This window comes from Eublepharis macularius, chromosome 5 (genome assembly GCF_028583425.1).
Source record: "Eublepharis macularius isolate TG4126 chromosome 5, MPM_Emac_v1.0, whole genome shotgun sequence".
NCBI lineage: Eukaryota > Metazoa > Chordata > Lepidosauria > Squamata > Eublepharidae > Eublepharis > Eublepharis macularius.
The window spans coordinates 133,728,973-133,750,726 of record NC_072794.1 but is presented as its reverse complement, the minus strand read 5'-3'; the positions used below and the strand labels follow the sequence as shown (position 1 = coordinate 133,750,726).

The following is a 21,754-nucleotide window of genomic DNA, read 5'->3' as shown; positions in this document are numbered from 1 at the left end:
GAGGCTTTGCAGAATCTCAAAAACGATAGAGAGATTGTTATCAAAAGGGCAGATAAAGGTGGAGGCATAGTTGTCCAGGATACTTTGGATTACCTACAGGAATGCAATAGACAGTTGGGGAATGAGATGGAATATAAACGAATATCTTATAACCCTACAGTCCATATCCAACGCATCATTAAAGTTGTTTTGGACGAGGGGTTGGGAGATAACGAGATAGATAAGAAGACTAGGGACGCGTTAATTAACCCCTGTCCAAGAATACCTGTGTTCTATACACTCCCGAAAATTCACAAACCGGGACACCCTCCCCTCGGCCGGCCGATCATCTCCGGCTCTAATTCTATCTTGGAACCCCTTTCACGTTTCCTGGACTATTTTCTACAGCCACTAGTAGTCAATACGCCAGCCTATTTAAAGGATACTACTACCTTAATTTCACTTTTGGAGCCCATGGATGTTCCGCCCTCTATATATCTCATGTCCTTAGATGTGAGATCACTGTATACCTCCATTCCTCACGAGGAGGCGAGAGTGGTAGTGCAAGACGCCCTTTTACTACGCGAGGCGCAACAGCCCTCCACCCCTTTCCTTCTGAACATCCTGGATATTATTCTGGAGAAGAATTATTTTAAATTTAATGAGCAGTATTATCTCCAGCAGAAGGGGGTGGCTATGGGATGTGCGGCAGCGCCTAGTATCGCGAATATTTTTATGTCCGCTCTAGAGAGTAAATGGGTGTTTGACGATAAAAAAAACCCCTTTAAAGATTTAATTCTTTTGTACAGGCGGTACATAGATGACATCATTGTCCTACTGAAAAGAGACGTTGCTGAAGAATTGGGGAGATGGTTTAATTCCCTCCACCCTGACATTAAATTCACATGGACCGGCAGCACCAATAGCTTACATTACTTAGATGTTACCATTTATCGGGAAAAAGACAACAGACTGGCAGTATGCCCCTTCAGGAAGCAGACGGACCGGTGCTCATATTTGCATTATCAATCCTTCCATCCAAGGAGTCTAAGGAATAACATCCCCCTGGGCCAATTCTTACGATTGAAGCGGAATTCTACCAATCCCTGTTTCTATGTATCTAGTGGCCGTAAATTGAAAGAAAACTTTAGAGCGAGGGGATACCCTCAGCAGACTATTGAACAGGCTATACAACGTGCCGATAACACTGATCGGGCCGATCTACTAACACCTAGGCTAACCAGGATGGATGATAGAATTAAATGGGGTCTTGAATACACCACTTTGGCCCCACATATAACATCAATTATTAGGCAACACTGGCACATTATTAGTGGTGTCCGTGGCTGTGAAGCAGGGCTAGCGGTAGGCTACAGACGCACACGGTCCATTGGGGACATAGTTATGAGATCAGAGTTCTCTGATAATCCACCCGGCGGCACTTTGCCGAAGGGCCACTTTATATGCGGCTCATGTAGTGTGTGTAACCTTATGGTTAAGATACAGCAAATACTACCTGATCATCTTTCCCGAGGATATTCTAATTGCAAGTCTATAAACGTGATATATGTTATTCAGTGTCCATGTCCCTTACTATACATAGGGAGCACGACTTGTCCTTTAAGGACAAGGATCCAAGAACATCAATCTAGGATCAGGAATCTAATTTGGGAGGCTCCCCTTGTTAACCATTTTCATTTACAGAAACATTCATATAATGAATTTAAGGTTTCTGTAATTGAGCAACTTGATCGCCCCTTCACTACAGATATGGTAAAACTACTGCTCCAATTAGAATCCAAATGGATTTTCCGGTTAAATTCGCTGTCACCTCATGGTTTGAACTCAGAAATCAACTTTTCTTGTTTTCTATAGTTTTCCCATCTTGAGATGGATGTAATGCAAGTTTCTGTAAGTTTTTGAGAGTTCTGCAAAAATCCTCCTCCTGGTTATGATTAGCCCCTCCTCTCTTTGATTATTTCAACCTGTGGTCCACTTTACTCATCACATGTCCGAGGAAAGTGTGGAGTGGTAGGAGAGTATGCCTTGTGCTTGTAACATACTGTAAGTGATTTTGCCTTGTTACTTTTTACTTCATGTTATTGTAGTTAATGTTAGATGTTTATAACTAATTTCTTTTTACAGTATGACCAGTCCGAATTGTTTTAAGCCCAGGAGGAAGTGAGTCGTGGTACTCACGAAACGGGTTAATGACATTTGCCAGCAAACTCCCGTCGGCGTTCGTCTAATTACATTCATGATTTTGGACTGTGAGAATATATAAGTACTGTGCACAACTCCCTACCTACCGGCTCCCTTTGATGTACTGACAACTGGCAACTGGCACTTTATAAAAACCTTTCTGATGTTTCCGGACAACAAAATATTGTGATATATGTTTGGACTCTGTATTTTTGCACTTCTAAAAATTCATACAATATATTCTGTATCCATGTTTGTATTTATTGCATTGTTTGCACTTTGTAATACAGAAAATTAGAGTATATTTTTGGCTCTTAATCTCTTAGAGCCCCGGTTTGGTTGTTTTGATTGCTATTGGTACCGGGGCCGCCCGTTGTTGTTTTTCTATCCTTGGAAGCTTGGCAAGACATAAAGCCCCCAAAAGATGGAGGAAATCTTGCAAAATTCATTTGCATAAGCTCTGCCTGCAGAGCAAGGAGGAAGCATAGCCCAATATTAAGGATACTTTCCAGTCCCCTGATGAGAAGAAACCTCACAGTAAGTCCAATGTTTCATTTTAGTTGATATCATTTGACAGATTTCAGCACCGATTGGAGTTTGGCACCTGATCGTAACTTCTAAAAAAACCAAACTACACTTGCAATTGTATGCCAAAACACAATCATATCGCTGTCAACTCAGCCTGTGCCAGTGCAGTTACAATTCAGCACTGGATAACTCACAAAAGCCATAGCGGCCGTGGACAGGAAGAGATGCGTTTGTGAACTGGCCCTGAGTAATCACAAGAGAACTGGAGTGGTGTAGTGGCCAGAGTATTGTACTAGGACTGTGGCCTAACTACACATTTTGTTTTTTCCTGGATATGTCCTTGGATTGTGTCATATACATAATCTGGGAATTCTGAGCTTCCCACCCAAAGAGAACCCAATTTGGATTGGGACCAATACACACAGGGAGAGGTGGCTTAAGCCTCCCCCCGCTGTTTCCCTGCCCTGAAATCGCCCTAGGGAGCCCCACTGTTTGCTCCATTTGGAAATCTGACATGTAGCCATATTGGTTCATGTACAGCTCCAAAGGGTGCTGTTTCAGGTCAGGATAATAGTAGTGGGTGAGAGGCTTAATCTGCACTTTCTCCCCTTGTTCCACATTCTAGTTTTTGAAATCATACCAAAACCTACAATCCCTATTTACCAGAAGCAAGTAGCAATCCCTGTTCCAAACTATAGTCATCTCTCATGGGGAGGAGGGAGCTATTATTTGTCTCTCTCCAGCCACAGGCTACGAAGTACCTTGCAGTCTTGTTTTAATCTCTGTGTTCTTCTGTTCTGCAATGTGTTTTTCACACTACCTTCCAAGCAGCTCCCCCCAGGCTGTCATTTGTTGCAGGTCAAGCCAGTGAAGTCACCAATAACCAAGTTGTGCCAAAGTTCGCTGCGTATGTCACAAAACATCCATTTGCTGTGGGGCAGTTGCTGTCATCCATATAAATCTCAATATATGCTGTCAGCAAGCAAGCAAACAGGAGCTCAGGCCATAGGCTTTGAGGACAGGGAGGTGCTCTGATTCAGCACAAAAGCTACCATCTGTCTTTTCCTGATCAGAATCTCCCTGTCTGCTCTAATGTAATAACAACCAGTTATGGCTCTCGGGCATCTGTTGCTACAAAAAAGCAGCTGGGCCTCTGGAGCTCAGACAATTGATTCTCTCAGCTCTGGTGTCTGCGTGTTGCAGACATGTTAGGAGTCAGCCATTGGCATTAACTGAGTTGTGGGTGGTGAGTGGGGATTGCTACTGCCCCTAGTAGCAGCTTATTGACATTCATACATTATAAACTCAAATGCTTGCAGTTTTTGGAGAGGGAGGCGGACCCTCTGCTTTCACTTCAGGAAGAAGCAACTCTTTGAAGTCACCTCTGTGCCTGAAGTGCTGGAAAGAGTGGTTGTCACAAGGGTAGATAAGCAGGGCTCAGCCTCCAAACCTGCATTCAGGGGCAGAGCCAGTTTGGTGTAGTGGTTAAGAGTGCAGAACTCTAATCTGGAGAGCCAGGTTTGATTCCCCACTCCTCCACTTGAAGCCAGCCGGGTGACCTTGGATTAGTCACAGCTCTCCGGAGCTCTCTCAGCCCTACCCACCTCACAGGGTGTTTTGTTGTGGAGATATTAATGGCATACTTTGTAAACTGCTGTGAGTAGGCAATAAGTTGTCCTGAAGGACAGTATATAAATTGAATGTTGTTGTTGTTGTTGTTGTTAGAGTTAAACCCTGGGACTTGAGAAATAAACATCCTGTGCCTAATGCTGCTGTTTCATCTCTGTCTGAACTCTTTAACAATTGAATATGTTTTTATCCTGCCACTCCAGAATAGTGTACATGGTTCTCCCTTTTATTCTCACAACTATCCTGTGAGGTTGGTTAGAGTGAGAGACACTGAGTAGCTCAGATCTACCTAATGAGCTTGGTGGCTTAGTGGAGTCTGAGAGTGTAATCAGTACTTGCTGTTTGTATTGTACTGGTCAAGCATTCTTCAGGGAAATAATTAGCGGGTGCTTTCTGAAGGAAAGGACTACCCCCTCCCCCATATGCCTCCAATATACTAGAGGCATTCCTGACAACAGTGAACTGTTACTATTAGGGTTAACAACACCCTCTTAGGAAACTCCTGGAGATTTGGGGGTGGTGCTTGGGGAGGGGAGGGAGCTCAACAGAGGTGTGAAGCCATGCAGTCTGTTCTCCAGAGCTTCCATTTCCTCCGGGGGGAACTGATCTCTGTAGTCTTAAGATCAGTTGTGGTTCTGGGAGGGCTGGTTCCACCTTGAGGTGGGCAACCTTATTCCTACCTTATTCCACCTTAGGTTGGCTGTGTATGTCCTCTCTGGTGGCACCTTTCCGACTATCCCGGTTTGATCACAACATTCTTTAGTATTTTTTGTTGTTTGTTGCTCATTAGTGATCTCCTGCTGGATTTTTTCCTTCAGTTTGGAGACAGAAAGGTACTTTTTGGCATGTACAATTGTAAGCAAATGAAAGTGAAGTGTAGTTTGAGTGTCATTTGCTCTGCCTTTGAGTGCCCTTTGCCTGCAGCCATTGTAAAAAAAAGAATAGAAGCGGTTCGGGAGGATAGGGGTAAGGGGAAGACAGGACCTCGGATGATCCAGGGAAGCTGCTGGTCCCAGAAATGCAAGAGGCAGAGTGTGTTTGAAGAAAGCCTGAGAGAGGAGCCAGTGGAAAGAGGAATGGTACATTAGGAACATAAATGCCTGTCACAATACAGATCTAAATTTAGTTAGAATAACAGGAGCTAGGAATGCTCTTTTGTATGTGAATAGGAAGCCTGTGCCTCTAATGGTTCATCCTCTAAAGGATCGTGGAGGTGGGGAAAGGTGGAAACAGTACATTGTGTTCTGTGCACATTTCAAAACGGGATATTTTCCTGTCAGCGGAGCCATGGAAATAATGTACCTCATCTTCAGAAATATGACACCTTGGACATTGGTGGCCCTACCTCCTTTCTAATGATGCCTTAACTCTTGTCCAGAGCAACTTTACAAAAGAGATTAGATTAACACAGGTTGTTCTCAAGCAGCAAGAGGTAATTTGAAAAGCAACAGGAGGTGCAACAGGATATGCAGGCCTTTTGTTAAATCTAAACACACAAGGCCTTCATGGAGGTCTTGAGAGCGAGCTGACTCCCTGGAAAATTGCCCAAGGCAATCCAGGGGCCAGGTGGGCATGGGATTGTCTTTGTGCAATGAAGACAATTCTTAAGGAATGTCTTGAGCTGGCAGGCTGCTGATTTCCCAGGAAAGCAAGTTATGATGTTTGAGTGACTTTTCAGTGTCCTTGCCAAATGTGAAAAAGGCTATGCAAAAAGGAACTAGAAGTGTATCTTATAGAGGAGCTATTTGGCACTGACACTTTCAAGATTAGCAATCTTTACAATTAGATTGACCAAGGAAATTGATTTGATCTGGTCTGATGAGATTCATCTCCTTTTTAAGTCAAAGGAGAGGCTGGTTATGGTCACACCTTTGAGGTTAATGTCTCCAAGAGAGCAGAGAGGACATGCACACCTCTTTCTTATTGCATGAGAGCAGGCAGGAAGCCAGGAGCCAGAAGTGCAGGCATCCCTAGTCCAAAAACAGTATTGGTCCCTAAAAGCAACAACATTCTGCCACTAGAAGTAGGAGAAAGAAATAACGTAGCATTTTGTCAGAAAACCAAGGTTTTTGGGATTTTGTGCAGTTTTGGAATTTTGAGCAGGCACAACCATAAAATGGCTTCTATAGGGGTTACAGCCAACCACAAAATATTGGTGGGATCCAATCCAGGTGTTCAGTTACAGATATAGCTAGAAATATAGGAGAACTGTTGCTGGATTTAACCAAGAAAAACATAGAAAAAGTCTTTGCATACAGAAACAGGGATAGTACAGCCCAGCCCCATACCTAGACATGCCACAAAGGGAGACTAAAGGCCTAGAATAGAACAACCTTAGAAAGGAGCATGAAACAGGGAAACACAGATTTGGTTTCGTTTTCCCGGCCATGTCGGACGCTCCTCTCCGCAGGTCCGGGAGGAAGCGGCCGAGCAGCCTGACCGGGTGGTTGACCTGCGAGGCTTAACCCCCAGGACTCCCAGGTAGGGGGTCAGGGTCCGGAGCGCTGCGGGAAGAGCCCCCTGAAGTCGATCCAGGGGGTAAATAGCCCGTCTGCTCCTATGGAGGCCGGCAGACTTGCACAGCACATCGCGTGCTGCCGGGCCATGGAGAACGGCAACAAGCAGATTTAAGGCTGAAAGCCTGTAAGTAAGCAGATCCTTTCTGTTACTCTAAGCGTATGCGAAGGATTGGTGGGAGTTGAAGCTTAAGAAGGTTCAGATATCTTCCCCTTCATTGAGTTTTGGAACTTAGTTGGTGGACTCCCCCCCCCCCCTAAGATGGCGACGAAAAAGCAGAGCCCTGCTGTGGGCAAATCGGTTTCGGCTGCGTTGCAGGGGAAGGGAGAGACTCTTGAAGAGGTGGTTAAACGGTCGGTTGTTGAAGCTATGAAGCCCTTTGTTGATAAGCTGAATGAAATCGGACAAAGGGTTGGTTCAGTTGAAAACGAAGTTAAAACCATTAAAGATGTAGCGCTCGAGGAAGAGGAATCTGCTCGTGAAAATGCAACACTCATGAGAGCTACAAACAAAGAAGTAAAGCTTTTGGAGAATCAATTGATAGGACTACAAGTGGATTGTGCTCAGACTGTATTGCGTTTACAGAATGTGAAGGAGGAGGAAAGTGAAAATTTAAAGGATTTGGTGTCGGAGCTTTTGGTGTCATTCGCAAAGGCAACTAAAGAAGAGTTAAAAAACGATATTCTGGAAGTCCGTTGGACATCTTCAAAATATGCAATGAAGCATCAGCTGCCTCGCAAGATTATTATTGACTTTTCATCTAAGAAGACTCGGGACACCATTTTATATAATTCGACTAACGTGGACTTGGACTTTCTTGGTAACAAGGTTAAGATATTGAAGGACGTTCCATTTTTAGCTCGGAAAAGAAGATTCAAATACAAAAGGTTCGCAGCTCTTCTGAGAAAGCGTGATATAAAATACAAATGGTTATTCCCGGAAGGCATCTGGTTTAGATATAAAGACCAAGCCTACAAGATAATATCGGAAGTACAGCTGAGGGATTTTGTGATTAATCATCAAGAGTTTGTGCAAGAAGAAGATCCAGAATCTGAAGGGGGGAGTGGGGAAGAGTGAGTGAGCGCAGCTATTGTAGCTGTTCAAAGAGAACTGAGACTGAGACGCAGGGGGGGGGGGGGGAAGAAGACCTGATCCTGACTATAGTTCGTATCTTATAAGATCTACCAATCTAATAGCATATTAGAAAGTTTAACTTTAAATAATTGTGTTATGAAGGGAATTCAATACTTGTAGTTGTAGTCTGTGTTCTTATGTTGTTTTTTCCCTCCCCCCTTGTTTCCTTTTTCCTTTTTCTGTTTGTAGTTTTGATGTTAGTAATTAAAATAAAAATTTATAAAAAAAAGAAAGAAACAGGGAAACACAGTTGTATGGCCTGGGCCGTTTCCACATGGCTCCCCACTGCTCATAACAACCTGGAATATCGCGCGAGAAAACGTGGAAGATCGCGTTTTCTCGTGCGAGATTTGCGCGACGTCACGTGACATCTTGCAAATCTCGCATGAGAAAATGCGATTTTCCGCGTTTTCTCGCGCAGTATTCTGAGTTATTACGAGCAGCGGGGAGCCGTGTGGAAACGGCCCAGGTGTAGATTAGAAGAGCCATCTAACCCTTATCAATAGATACAATGAGTTGAGGCCCAGGCGCAGAGAGTCCCTGAGAATGACAGGAACGTCCAACTTCACAGAAGTGGAGATATAATTCAAGGATGGATGTATTGGTTTAGGGTGAAAAGATATGCATAGATATGAGAAACTTGTAATCACTAATTTTACATAGACTTTGTTAAGATAAAATGTAGCAAGAATGAAGTAACAATTTTTATATACTTTAAGAAGATGTTTCAAATAATAGATAACATTGGCCATTTTCACACACTCTAACATCACACAAAACTCACAGAACGAGGGCATCTTCATGGCGCAATTTCTGACGTCATTGCGCCATGAAAACAGAAGCATGACGGGGTGATGTCAGAAATCGTACCTTGATGATGACCTTGTTCCTTGGGTTTTGCACAATGTTAGAGAATGTGAAAACGGCCTTTGTCTGGTGTTTGAAATTATAAGATAATAAGAATGTGAGCTCTTTTGAAGAAGGACAGTTAGTTATTTTTAGGAGATGATTTTGAAACCTATAAATACAAGAAGCTGAATTAATCAGGAGCTTCTTTCTACAAGGGGCTCCTTGCCTGTGACCTGCTTTTCTTTGGGTAAGATGCTTTCTTGGACTCATGCAGTTGCTCTCCTTTAATGAACTATGTATTATAATGGATTGTATGATTGTCTGTTGATTGAGCTATTATTCAGAATACTGAATAATCATATTTGAATAATAAAGGCTTAGAATGGAAGCAGAGATTCTCTAATTGATTTACTTGTCTGTTGTATCAAACGTAAAATGTTCTTTGTGGTGCACCTCTTGCCAGGAGTTCAGTGACTTAATATAGGGAAAAAGCCAGTGCATCCCAGTATCTGAATCAGGCCTGACCAGAGTCATCACGAACAGTCCTTCTATGGTGGAGGAGCTAGCTGTTTCCAAATGAATGTTCTCTGCAAATGAAAAGGAAATGCCTCCTGGGCTCTTCTGAAGGACCTCCTGCTCCAGTGAGGTGGAGGAAAATATTTGGGGTTTGCTCTTTGTTTTGGGCAAGGTACGGGCACCCATAAATAACATATGGGACTAGAGGCAAAACTATCGTCAGTCAGTACTGCTGAGAATATATAGAAAGTCAGCCTAGCTCAAAATCTGGGGAGAGTCATATTGGATAATATCTCTTTGTTTTAAATGTGTCCAGCCTGACAACACAATGAGCCAAAGCGGCTGCTCAGGGAAACCATATTTATAAGGGTATATAGCTCAAGCTCCTTTGAAATGTCGCAGAGGATTCTTGGCGCGTTCAGATTCAGAGTCTATTGGAACAACCCTGTCCTTAACTGTGCAATGTGTTGCTTGTGTTCTTTTTACTTCAGAGCAGATAAACCTAGAGGGTTGGATCCTACCCCTGTTGTCCCACTCCACTGAGAAAAGTTTGAAGCCTTCCTCCGGACTGAGGCTCCTTCCTCCAACTTAAACGGCTCTTCTGTTGGAGGAAGAACCACTTAAATTGGGAGAATGCTCCTTCAGCTGGAGGAGAACTCTTTGGAGAATGGATGGATCCACCTCAGTATGTTATCGAAAGAACAGCACTGTGATACTCCCTTTTTGCATGCAAATCAGGAATAGGGTACACACTCAGGTTCACACAGAGGAGATGAGTGTGTCCAAATAACACCCACTTATTAGCAAGAAGAAACAGGGATGGGAGCATCTGGTTTCCGGACAAGGGAGCTAACAAACAAAACTAACTGAGCCATGACTCTACTCCTGAGACTAAACCAATGCACACAAATATCAGAGAAAGGGAACAGACTGTTCTGTTGTAATGCAAATACACAACAAGTGCAACAAAGCGTGGCTCTGGAGCCAGTTTTTGATTTTCCCCTTTTTATGCCACCTTCACTTCTGCTATCCTAGGATTTGCTCAGAGGTAGGCAAATTGAACTTGCCCCAGAAGCAAACTAAGCCCCAGTAGCTCTGCCAGCACTGTAGGGCTTGCTTGACTCAGACGGCAGCCACAGTGATCTGCGATTAACTCTTCTGCTGCCTCTTCTTGAACTGAAGCTGGCTAGCAACAGGGTGGGAGGAAGCACTGGGAGAGACTTACCACTGTTGATGCCACTGGCTGGGTCTGAGCTTGGCTGGCCCCTAGGCTATTTTAACTTCTTCATCCAGCCTTGGCATTACTTCTGCCCTCACAGCTTCTCTGTAAAGGAAGGAGTTCTTTCATCAGTTTGTTTTATTCTGCTCTAAATGAAACATTAAAAAAAACTAGAGGGATTCCCCTCCCCCTCTGGAATGTAGGTTTCATTTTCACTAGATGAGGAAGAAATGCTGCTGGTGTTCCTTAGACATAGCAGGAGCCTTGGCTGAACCAAGAAGGTGGAGAGACTGTACCGGAAATGCTGGATCTTCTGCTTCCTAGTGTTTTTCTATTCCCTTGGGAGAAGGGCTGACATCTGGGAAGATGAATATTTTAGACCCCTCATTTATTATTTTGCCTTCTTTTTGTGCACCCACAGAAAGTTGTGCATACCTTCTGCCTTTGTTTGGTTGCCACAGCAGTGATTGCAAGCTCAATATCCTTGCTGACTAGATTGGATCTGAAAAGGGAAACATTTAGAACCTCTGTCCTGAAAATGTCTCCAGAATTTACTCTTGATCCACAGAGATCATACAGCTAGGATGATTTGTGGATCACCAAATAACGATGTGGAATTTCTGGCTTCAACTGAGCTGTCCTAGAAGCCTTCTGGTTGTGCTTGAAAAACTTCCATAACTGTGCGTATAGTTGGACATCCTTTCCTAATCTGTAGCCTACTATAGTGGAAGGCTTTGTCTTCACAGGAAAATTCCCTATTCTTTGTCTAGCATTTCAGTACAGGGGCAATTTTCTACAGAGGCTGTTTTCCCACAACGTAGTGGCAAAGAAAGATGTGCGAGCATCACACTTTAGGTTATTTGGAAGGCCCTGGCTGCACTTCTGTCCCTATGTCACATGCAGATAGACAGGAGAACAGCACAGGCTTAGCTCAGAGGTCATATGACTTGTAGGGAACAGATGTGCAGCCTAAGCGCATATGAATTTTGAAAAGACTTATGCAGGCTGTCCTGAAAGCTCTTCTTCCGTGTTCTGTTCTCTGAGATGTAGGAAAACAACATTCTTCTTCTTAAACAGAGAAGGGGCTGTGGCTCACCGATAGCACCTGTTTTGTCTGGAGATGGTAGCTTCAGTTCCTGGCCTCTCTGGTTAAAGGATCTCAGGTGCTGGGAAAGACCTTTTGCTGCCAGTTTGAGAAGACCGTGGTTCCTGTCCTAGAGGAACCAGTGGCTTGACTCGGTGTAAGGCTGCTCCACATTGTCATGCATTTGGCCTGGTTTTCCATAGAATTGAGTCATCTTTACTTGAAACTGAGCACTCTCACCATTTAGTTGGCTGTCCCGTGCCTTGCTTTCTGAGCCCTTAATAAATGTGTTTCTTTCTTTTTCTAAAGGCCGTACGTATATTTCACCAGCTCCTGCATTAACAGAATCCCTTCTAGGATGAGAAGGATTTTACTTTGTTAATTTCTGTGCTCAACATGATGCTGCCTTTGAAAATGACTCGGAAACTTTAGCTCATCCAGAATGCTTTGCCTCCTGGCTGTCTGGTTACCACATGCAGGGAGCATAATATACCTATTTTGTGAAGTCGTCTCTGGTGCGTAGTTTGTTGCTTGGTCAAATCCCAGATGCTGAGTTTGACCTTGTAAAGCTCCAATCAGCTTAGGACCAGTATATTTCTGAAACGATCTTTTCTCCCCTCCCCAGATTAAGATCTAGTGATAAGCTTTTGCTATGGGTTCTACAAATGAGGGAGACCAGATCATCATCTGCTAGGAATATGGCCTTCTTGTTTTTTTCTTGGTGGTGTCTCCCATGCAATGAGATCCCTTTTAAGAGAAAATTGCTATAGTCACATCGTTAGTTCTTATAGAAGAATGGTAGAAGCTTTACGATTGTTGTTCTACCAGGCATTTTCAGCTGCTGAATTCTAGCACTCCCCCCCCCCATCCCAACCCAAAATAATGATGTCCTGTCTGGTTTTTGCCAAAAGTGACGTTACACACTGGCCCAATGCTGGCGTGTCTGTCCCAATCCCCTCATTCCTCCCAGAGGATTGCCAGCTGCAGGTGTCAACTGTAATTATCAGCCCTCCCAGCTATTCAATTAAAATGTTTCTATCCAGCCCCTGTATCTCCAAACTGGATGCTGAGGGTGGATTACAACAATTTACAAGACACAAATGACAATCAAACCAAAGTATTCCACCCAGAAGGCAATCCCTAGTTTCTCCTCTCATTTTAAAAACTGCCATATAAAAATACACATGGCAACTCAACCACTAAACATCGGACTGGCCAGCAAAATATCATTTTAGCACATGGTGAAATACCTACAAGAATGGTTTGAGGAAGCTCTTTTTGGGGAGGAAATCCCAAAACTTCAGCACTGCTACAGAGAAGACTCTGTCTATTGAATAACAAGAGACTTATGTCTGAATAGACTTGTTTAAGATTGCCCCCTTCCATCGTGCAAGCCATTTGGTTACTCTGTCCTTTCAAAAATAATCCTGCCTGCCTAGAGCAAAAGGAAAATGTATGGAAAAGCACGAGCCTTTTTAGGCAGTGCACACCTCTAGTTACAGTCTACAAATTAGCGAGTCTTCAGTAGGAGTGTGTACTGAGAAGGTTTTCATTTCAGTTTTGAATCTGGGGTTTCCAAATAAAATATTTACCATTATTGGCATATTCCGAGAGACGATTTGTTGGTTTGGATAAAGTCTGTTTTTTTAAAAAAAAATCATGAATCTCAGACCCATTCTTTGCAATGAGGCCATCAAGGCTCTTTGGGGTAGCTAAATTACACAGAATACAATCCTTCCTCTAAACCATAAATGTACTGAGTTTGAGCACACGCAACAATGGGGTTCGCTGTTTATGGACCTTGAAGAATGCTTGGGGAAGGTGTTGAGGTGAGTGTTGGGTGGCTGTGCACATACACATTTTTCTTTTTAAGGGTCAGATGGGGAAAGAAGGCTCTAGGGCAGCTGTTTCCACACTTAACCCCAAATCCCATCAGTCATTAGTCCTCTTCACTCTAAACCATTGATCCACTGAGTTTTTCCTCAAGTACACCACACACACCCAATGGTCCCTGAAGAAGGGAAGTGTCAGTTGGGTGTACCTGGTGGGAAACTGTCTGGCAGAGTGTTAGCAGGGCAGCAGCGGCAGGGCAGTGCCCAAGCAGGAGAGCACTCTGCAGTGACATTATGTTCCCTTCTAAGTGATAATTATTAATGCCAATAAACCATTACCTTTTCATCAAGCTGTTGCCTGTTGTTGCCATGTTTCCCTTGAACAGAGTTAAATGAATGTTTCCAAAGCTGATAGGTGGGGAGGGGTGGCACCTTGCAAGGACCTGATTGGCAGGGAGACAAACAATGCCGTTGCCCAGGTAGCACCAAAAAAGGGGGGGAAAGATGCACTCCCCTTGGGATCTGAATGGTATAATGCCATTAAAGGCCTGCCTGCCTGCCTGCTGCTGTCACTGCATGATAAAAATGAATCTCACAGACTTTTTGGTGGGGCAGAGTCATTATGACTTGGTTTCCTGGATTTGGTTCACCATTCCGGAAGCTGCTTTAGCAACCAGCAATTTCCATGTGTATTTCCGACTCATTTGTTTTGTTTTGCACACCTTTAGTTAGCAGTCTAATCTTGCCTTAGGCAAGCTACTCTCTTTCTGTCTCTGCTTCCTCTCCCCCCCATTGTCAGGATTACAAAAGATTATCTACCTGAAGATGCTAAAACTCTAGGTAAAGGCTAAATACTGTTATTTTCATCCAGTTTTGTATATTGCTGTATGTGTTTATACAGCAGCTTTGGTGTTGCTCGTAGCGTTGTGGGTAATGCTGAGGCTTTCTTCTAGTGTTTACAGGGCAAATCTGGCAGATTTTTTTAGAATAGCCTTGTAAAACACTTGGTACGCTGAAATAAATTATAATAATAACAGTATTGCCCAAGTGGGAAAAGCAAATGAAAGGAAACCCATGTTTTCTTTGAGAGTGCTGTGCATACATAGGCCAGGCTTTCTGATTTGTCTCGAAGTTCATCTCCGCATTAAATTATTCAGCATTTTAATAATTAATCGGTTAATGTTTGTTACACATTCAGAAAGGGCTAGAAAAGTACCAAATGCGATTGCCTGCCTTTGGGAAATGGGACTGGTGCTTCCTGGTCAGGAGTGCGGTTTTCTTATGAAGAGATTGCTCCAGCGTTTCATTAGTAACTGGATGGAAGCCACCAAAAGCAATGAAAAAAAACCCCTGAAATACTCTCTAAGCCTAGAGGCCACACTTAAGTAATAGCTTACAGGGTATTTAGGAAGCACAGGAGATTTTGTAAAAATGCTGATTGCATAATGAAAAAAAAATTAATTATCTACTGCAGTGAATGGAAATGAACTCTCTAAAAGCTGGACTACACCAAAGGAGATTGCCAGGTTGCAGAGGGAACAATTGGGTGATTACAGAGTGCCAGTTAATTTTTTTATACCTTTATACAGTCAATTTTTTTATACCTTATATACCTTTCAGAACATTTTGCAAACATTATCTCAGTAATCTTTATAACAACCTTGTAGGAAGGTCAGCTTTATTTTCCTCATGTTCCTGATTGGGCTGGGTTGAGGTAGAGAAAATACTATCTTCTGGAAGGCCAGCTCATGGCCAACATAATATCTGAGCTAGGAACTTCCTAGTAACAGGAGGCATTCCTTCTATTCTCATGGCTTCTAGTTCTCACCTTTGGTTGCAATTTTTTTTGTATCAGAGCGGGACCACAAGTGACGCCTGACACAGGTTGGACACTTGTCAGCTTCCCTCAAGTTTTGATGGGAAATGTAGGCAGCTTGGCGGAATGTTGGACAAGTGACAGTTGAAAAGTCCATTGGACAGCAGTCAGAGAGCCAAGCTGCAAGACCAGGATGCCTACATTTCCCATCAAAACTTGAGGGAAGCTGACTAGTGTCCAACCTGTGTCAGGCGTCACTTGTGGTCCCGCTCTCAATCTCTAGATTTTGCTGGATCAAGGCATTTGTCTTCTTGCTGCTGCTTGGACTAATGAAAGTGACTTTCCCAAAGGGCTGTGCAGTAGTAACATCTTTATTGTGCAAATGGAATGGAGGGGGGGAGTCTTGCCGTTTACTCCGTTTTTACTTTTAAAAAGGAAAAAAGAAGAGATGTGTTCAATTGCTGAAGCGGAGGAGGGTAGATCTGCCCCAGGAAAAGAATCTTAGGCAAGGAAAGAACTCAAACATTAGTATAGAACAGTGGTGGAGAGAAACATGTAGTCTTTCACTTTTTTTTTCATTCAAAGGACCTGTCAAAACAGAAAAGAAACAATTTATATATGTGTATATAACCTATACACAGAGAAACACTTTCGTTGAGTCATGCCTGAAGGGAGACCTGTGTCGGGTGTTAGAAGTGATGTAACAGGCACTATCCAACAAGTGCCTGTAATGGTTATTAGACAGGACTGTATACATCTTTGCAGTGCCAATTTGCAGTCTAAATGCTACTACAATTCATTCATCCAGCAAGATGAAGGAATGGTCTGTATGACCTACAGCCAATATTCCCTGGTTTCCTGTAAAAAAAATTGCTCATATTATTATCTAATTTGGCTGCTCTTCTGGATCCACAGAAATAGTGGTGGGAGAAATTCTGTAGCTGTACAGCTAATGCACTATATTATGGTGCATTTATAATAACAAAGAGATGGTGAAGACTTCTGGGGATTGCTCACCACAAATGAAGAGTGCCCTGTAAAAATTGGTTGTGTAAAGTCATTCGCTGTGGATAGGACAGATATTCTGCTATCCTGAGACAGCTAATTAGCTCTTCATCTCTGGGGCTTCTGAAAGGCTGAGGTAAGTGATGTGCATACATGTCATGTTTTGTCAGTTCATTTTGCTAAGAATGCATCAGTCTGATAACAATAGTCCTATTTCATGGTGGGATTTGCTCTGAATGTGTCTTTGCAGAGATCTGATGTCCTAAAACTGTTTTCTTGTGTCCTGTCTTGTAGAGAATAGTTGATGTGCATTGCCATAGGAAAAAACTGTCTTCCGCATGAATCCCGATTTTAGCTGATATTTATGCTTAACTCCAATGTGCCTTACAAGGGGAGAGTTGTTACTCTCATCACTATTGCAATGATGCTGGCAGCGCAGCACATACCCCTTTACATGTGTACATATGAAGCTGCCTTTTACTGAATCAGACCCATCAAGATCAATACTGTCTACTCTGACTGACAGCAGCTGTCTGGAATCTCAGGCAGAGGTCTTTCACATCACCTACTGCCTGAGATTCCAGACAGGAGTTGCTGGGGATTGAACCTGGAACCTTCTGCATGCCAAGCAGGTGCTCTGCCAGTGAGCCATGGCACCCTCCCCTCTAATGCACCTTTTCTCCATTCCTCTTCTTTAAAAAATTGCTGGTCTAAGCGAGGCATCAATTTTCATTAAAGTAGACGACATAGTATCATTGCCTAGACACAGGGCTTGGAGATGCACTATTGAACACCTAAAATAGTGTGGCTGAACGCTACGAAAAGAACAGATGGGTCGCCTCATACGGCATCATCATGCATATGTTTTGTAGAGCTAAGAAAATCTCACTCCTTATTCTACCCTCCCCCCCCCAATATTATATAATGACAGTCAGGCTACACTTGGAGCACCCTGATGTTCCTGATAGGATCCCTGCTTGAGCTCCCCACTTCTCACCATCCCACACTACTGAAGACTTCATTCCAGTTGTCATATAATATGTTTGTTTATTCTGCCATAGTCACTGATATAAAATCCTACAAAGGAGTATATTCTTTTGGCTAAAGATGCACTAGGGAGAAAAATTGTAATGCAATAGGTCACCAAGAGTTTTCAATATAACTTTATATTTATTTAGCAAATTTTTATGCCAACCTTCCTCCAAATTGCTCAGAGTGGTACATCTCCTCTGCTGTATCTTCACAACAACCTTGTGAGGTAGGTTAGCTGAGAGGGTGTGACTTACCCAAGGTCACTCAGTGAGCTTCCACGGCAGAGTGGGGATTCGAGTCTGGTTCTCCCAGATCCTAGCCCAGCACTCTAACCACTACACCACGCCTGCAGTATGGGAAATGAGAGGCCACACCAGATCAGCACATGGGTCCTCCTAATTCAGTTTTTATTACAGCAGCACTTCTCCAGCATCTTGGGCAAACAAGGGTCTTTCTGTGGCTTGAGATGCTTTCAAAGTGGAGATACGAGGGCTGGACCTGGAGCTGTCGGCATGCAGACTAGGAGCTCTACTGTGCAGTTATGGCCACTCCCCTCTCAGTCAGCAGCCCTAGCCAACAGTTCCAGTCTTCTCATTTAGAGCGTCTGATTCCCTCAAGGTTGAACCTATCATCTCCCAAGAGTAATTTTTCTCTGTTTCTTGCAGCAATTTGGAGACTGAAAAGTTGTGTGGTAAGTATGCCATTAACTTCCCAACGAAGGAAAAAAGGAATAGGCAACGTTGTTCTATCATTATCCACAAGTGTGTGTGTTGCTGGGAGGGATTACACTATACCCAGTCTATTCCAGGGTGGCTTTTATCCATTTGAAAAATAATTGGGATGGTTTTAGGTCCTCCTGAAAAGACGTGGTGTGGCATTCCACACCCTTTCCACCATTCCGCCATAACTCAGAAGATTAGATCACAGGAGAGGGGTTTCCCCAAAATAAGGGGAGCCCTGGGAAAAGCCTGGCCACCGTACATGAGAAGGAGGGGCACAGTGCACAGGACCTCTGCTGAAGATCTTAACAGAAGCGTCTAAATGACTATGGAAATGAAACTTGTATTTAATAGTTGCTAAAAAGGCAAGCACTGGGCACTCTGTTTGGGAATCTTAACCACAAATGACTGTTTTCTCTTACTACAGATTACTTCTCAGGACATCTTGGAGAATATAGGCAAGTTCTGTCTGCTTTGGAACAGCTCAACATTGCTGTCCTGTCAGCCATGGATAAAACCAAAGTGGTGAGTGGGCAATTATCAGTAGAGCCAAGAATACATCGCTGTTACAGAAGGATGCTGTGATTTGTGCAAAGGTGCTGTATGTGATCATTCCTGGCACAATGAATGGATATTCAGATAAAGAGGGATGCTGCTGTAACTCCAAGGAAAGTAAGTTTCTAGCCCTCAAGGTACTCAGGGAACGTTGGAATTATGTACTTCAAAAATGTGCAAATTATTCTTTTATTTATTTTCTCCCAATTTTGGATGGGAATTTTCAGAAACAGTTGAGAGATCCCACTTATGGTGATGCTGCGTACACCACCTGTGATGCTCAAGGTCTTGTGAATCATTATGAATTATGCTGGGATCCAGTGTGGTGTAGCGGGTAAAATGTTGGACAAGGATCTGGGAGACCCAGGTTCAAATCCCCACTCTGTCATGGAAGCCTGGGCCAGCCATACTCTCTCACCCTAACCTACCTCACAGGGCTGTTGCGGGGATATAATTGAGGAGAGGAGAACAATGCAAGTGCCTTTGGGTCCCCATTGGGGACAGTTTTGCCTTCCCCTTGTAAGTTCCCTTTCGGCAGCTAAAACATAAATGTGTGTGGCTTACCAGGGACTGGAAGCCCTTTTAAAACCTTCCACCAGTGCATTTGTACTAAGAGTGCCCTCCATGTTCAAACCAATAGATGTGAGAAACTCTTAGTGAATAATGAATGATATTCATTCCTGGGAATAGTTTGTATGTTAAATGTGCAGAACAACTTTGCCTCTGTGCTTCAGTGTGTATTCCATTTACAGCTGTCTAAGTGGATGGGAATTCCTAGGGACTTGACTTTGCAAATGAAGGAGTGTGTGTTGAGGTGGGGGAGATTGACAGTAATTCCAGATTGTTATTCAGAATATTCTAGGAGATCTAGAGAGACCTCGAAAAGAGAAGATGTGTGCATGGGTGCATGTGTCTAGTGGAGATGGGAGAAGGGGTTGAAAGGGCCATGGCTGGCTGGCAGGATGTGTCAAGTAGCAAAAATGGAGTATGAGGGAGAGTTATGTGGGGTAAGGACAAGGGGGGTGGGTAGCAGAAACCATTAAACAAGGAAGGCTGGAGAGGGGCTTCAGGAGAATCAGAGTGGTTTCCCTGGCATAACGCAGGAGCTGTGCCAACAGAACAGAGTGAGGGGAAGGAAGTGGTGATCCAGAGGCATAGTGACAGGGTGTTGAGAAGTTTGGGGGCAGGGTAGAGTATATTCTTCCTGTCCTGAGGACCATGCATCATCTCCAAGGTGGTGGAAGAAGGTCCAGGGAAAGAGGGCGCCAAGGGAGACCCTCTCATCCCCTTCTCCCACCAGTGCCAGGAAGCAGAAACTTAAAGCACCCTGGGTTCCTCGAATTGAATCTCAAAGCACCAATGTCACTCAAGGAAGGGGATGCTAATAGGGCGGGAGATGTTATCTTGCTGATTAAGAACTTGATTGGGACTCCGGAGCAGGCTTGCATTGTGAGGGATACTCTTCAGTGGGAATGGCATACTGAGTTATTGTCCTGCAAACATTATTCATTCATCATAGCCCCAGTGTGTGGGATTCCAAACAGGCAGAGAATGGGCCCCTGATTGGGGTGGGTGACTGCTTTCCCTTGAAAAGATGGTTGCACATACCCTCAATCTTGATTCTTTGGTTTGATACAAGATGGATCTTCTCTTTACTGGAGCTACATAAGGCCTTGGGATCTGAGGGAGCTCCGGGGAGCAGGACTCACAGCAGGGAAATGGGTCTTAGGGTAACACTATCAAGCATCTGGAATTCTATCCAAAAAAATGCTGTAAGCCCACCAGTGAGTTGTGGTTCAAATTAAGCCTTTATCAAGTGCTGAGGGGGAAATTGTATGGGTGCTTGGCAAAACACTCTTTAAAGGCGTGGGTTCCAAAAATCACACCAACACAGAAAGTCGGAACAGAAACAAGAAAATCCAATTGTTGCTCCAGTTATTATGGCAAGCACCAACATTGAGAATGTAAGTACTCTATTGAAACAACAAATTCACATTTGGTTTGCAACCATTTCTTCCGAAATGGATCCCACGAAAGGAGAGAATTCCCTGTTTCATTCAGAATTGGCTCAGTAGATATGAGTGTCTGGAATATGCCCATTTGTTTTCTGAAAGTTCTTTTCCAGCTTATAACGTTGATGCTTTCTGTCCCCTGGGAATTATAGTTCGCAGCTCTGCTGGAACTGCTTGAAAATCCAGCAACACACTCCCTCATGAAAGCAGCATCAGAGTTAGCATTCTTAATTCATAGTATATCTAAGTTTTATGAACTGGGCATATGTGGTTTCTGAACCAATTAATTATGGACTTCAGGGGCCCCATTAGTTCTGGATCTTCATGATAGGCAGCAATTCAGTCCAGTTTTCCCAGCATAGAGGTGCTTTATGTGGGGAAAGCATTAAGAGGCTAAGGTCAACTGGGCTCCAGATAGCCTCATCAGGAGTCTCAGTAGGTGTAGGAAGAGGAAGAATTTATCTCATTCCGTCAGGCTGTGTGGATGTAAAGGTTGCTCAACATGTGGAAAGCTCTCAGTGCTGACGGAGAAGGAGAGACATTTGGATCCTGGAATGATTCCATTCCTGAGAGAAAATGTTGATGCCACAACAATGCAGTGGCAAATTAATAATGTATGTTACCTACCATGGGGCCCAAATGGAGCACTATTATGCTAGTCTGCCACAGGTTTCCTTCTTCAGATGGTCCTAGAGTTTTTGCATGAGAGGTATTTCAAATGACTTCCACTTGAGCATCCCTCTGGTTATGCAAATGCATTTAAATACAAAGACTGATGTGACTGGGGAATATAGAGAAAACCAGAGGGAGTCTGATCCAAAATTCTAATCCCTGGGCATTTATTCTCTAGCTTATTGTCTGGCAAGTGTCTGATATTTGCATTATTCAAGTTGTCTCACTTGCTTTTTCACCTATGGTTCTATGATAAAATCTCTCCCTCTTCACATAAGAAGGCTGTCCAGAGTGTTATGCACAAACTTTGTGCTTCTTTGGTATCTTTCTCTCTCTTAGCCAATCACAATGACAAAAAAAAATATTCCCGGAGTCCTGTTTGAATTGAAGCAAATAGATTGTTTAATTAAACAATGGATGAGCTCCCACGGGAAGTAAAGGGACTCCCTCATGC

At 43.5% G+C, this 21,754-nt stretch overlaps 1 protein-coding gene across 1 annotated transcript in view; it reads left to right on the top strand.

Annotated features, from left to right (window-relative positions):
- The window catches only part of NECAB3 (N-terminal EF-hand calcium binding protein 3), a 123,833-nt gene that overhangs the window by 67,609 nt on the left and 34,470 nt on the right, over positions 1–21,754 (top strand). The window contains exons 4-5 of the mRNA XM_054981144.1: positions 18,008–18,033; positions 18,489–18,586. Coding sequence (XP_054837119.1) covers positions 18,008–18,033; positions 18,489–18,586 — 124 coding nt within the window. The remainder of the gene's footprint in view (positions 1–18,007; positions 18,034–18,488; positions 18,587–21,754) is intronic.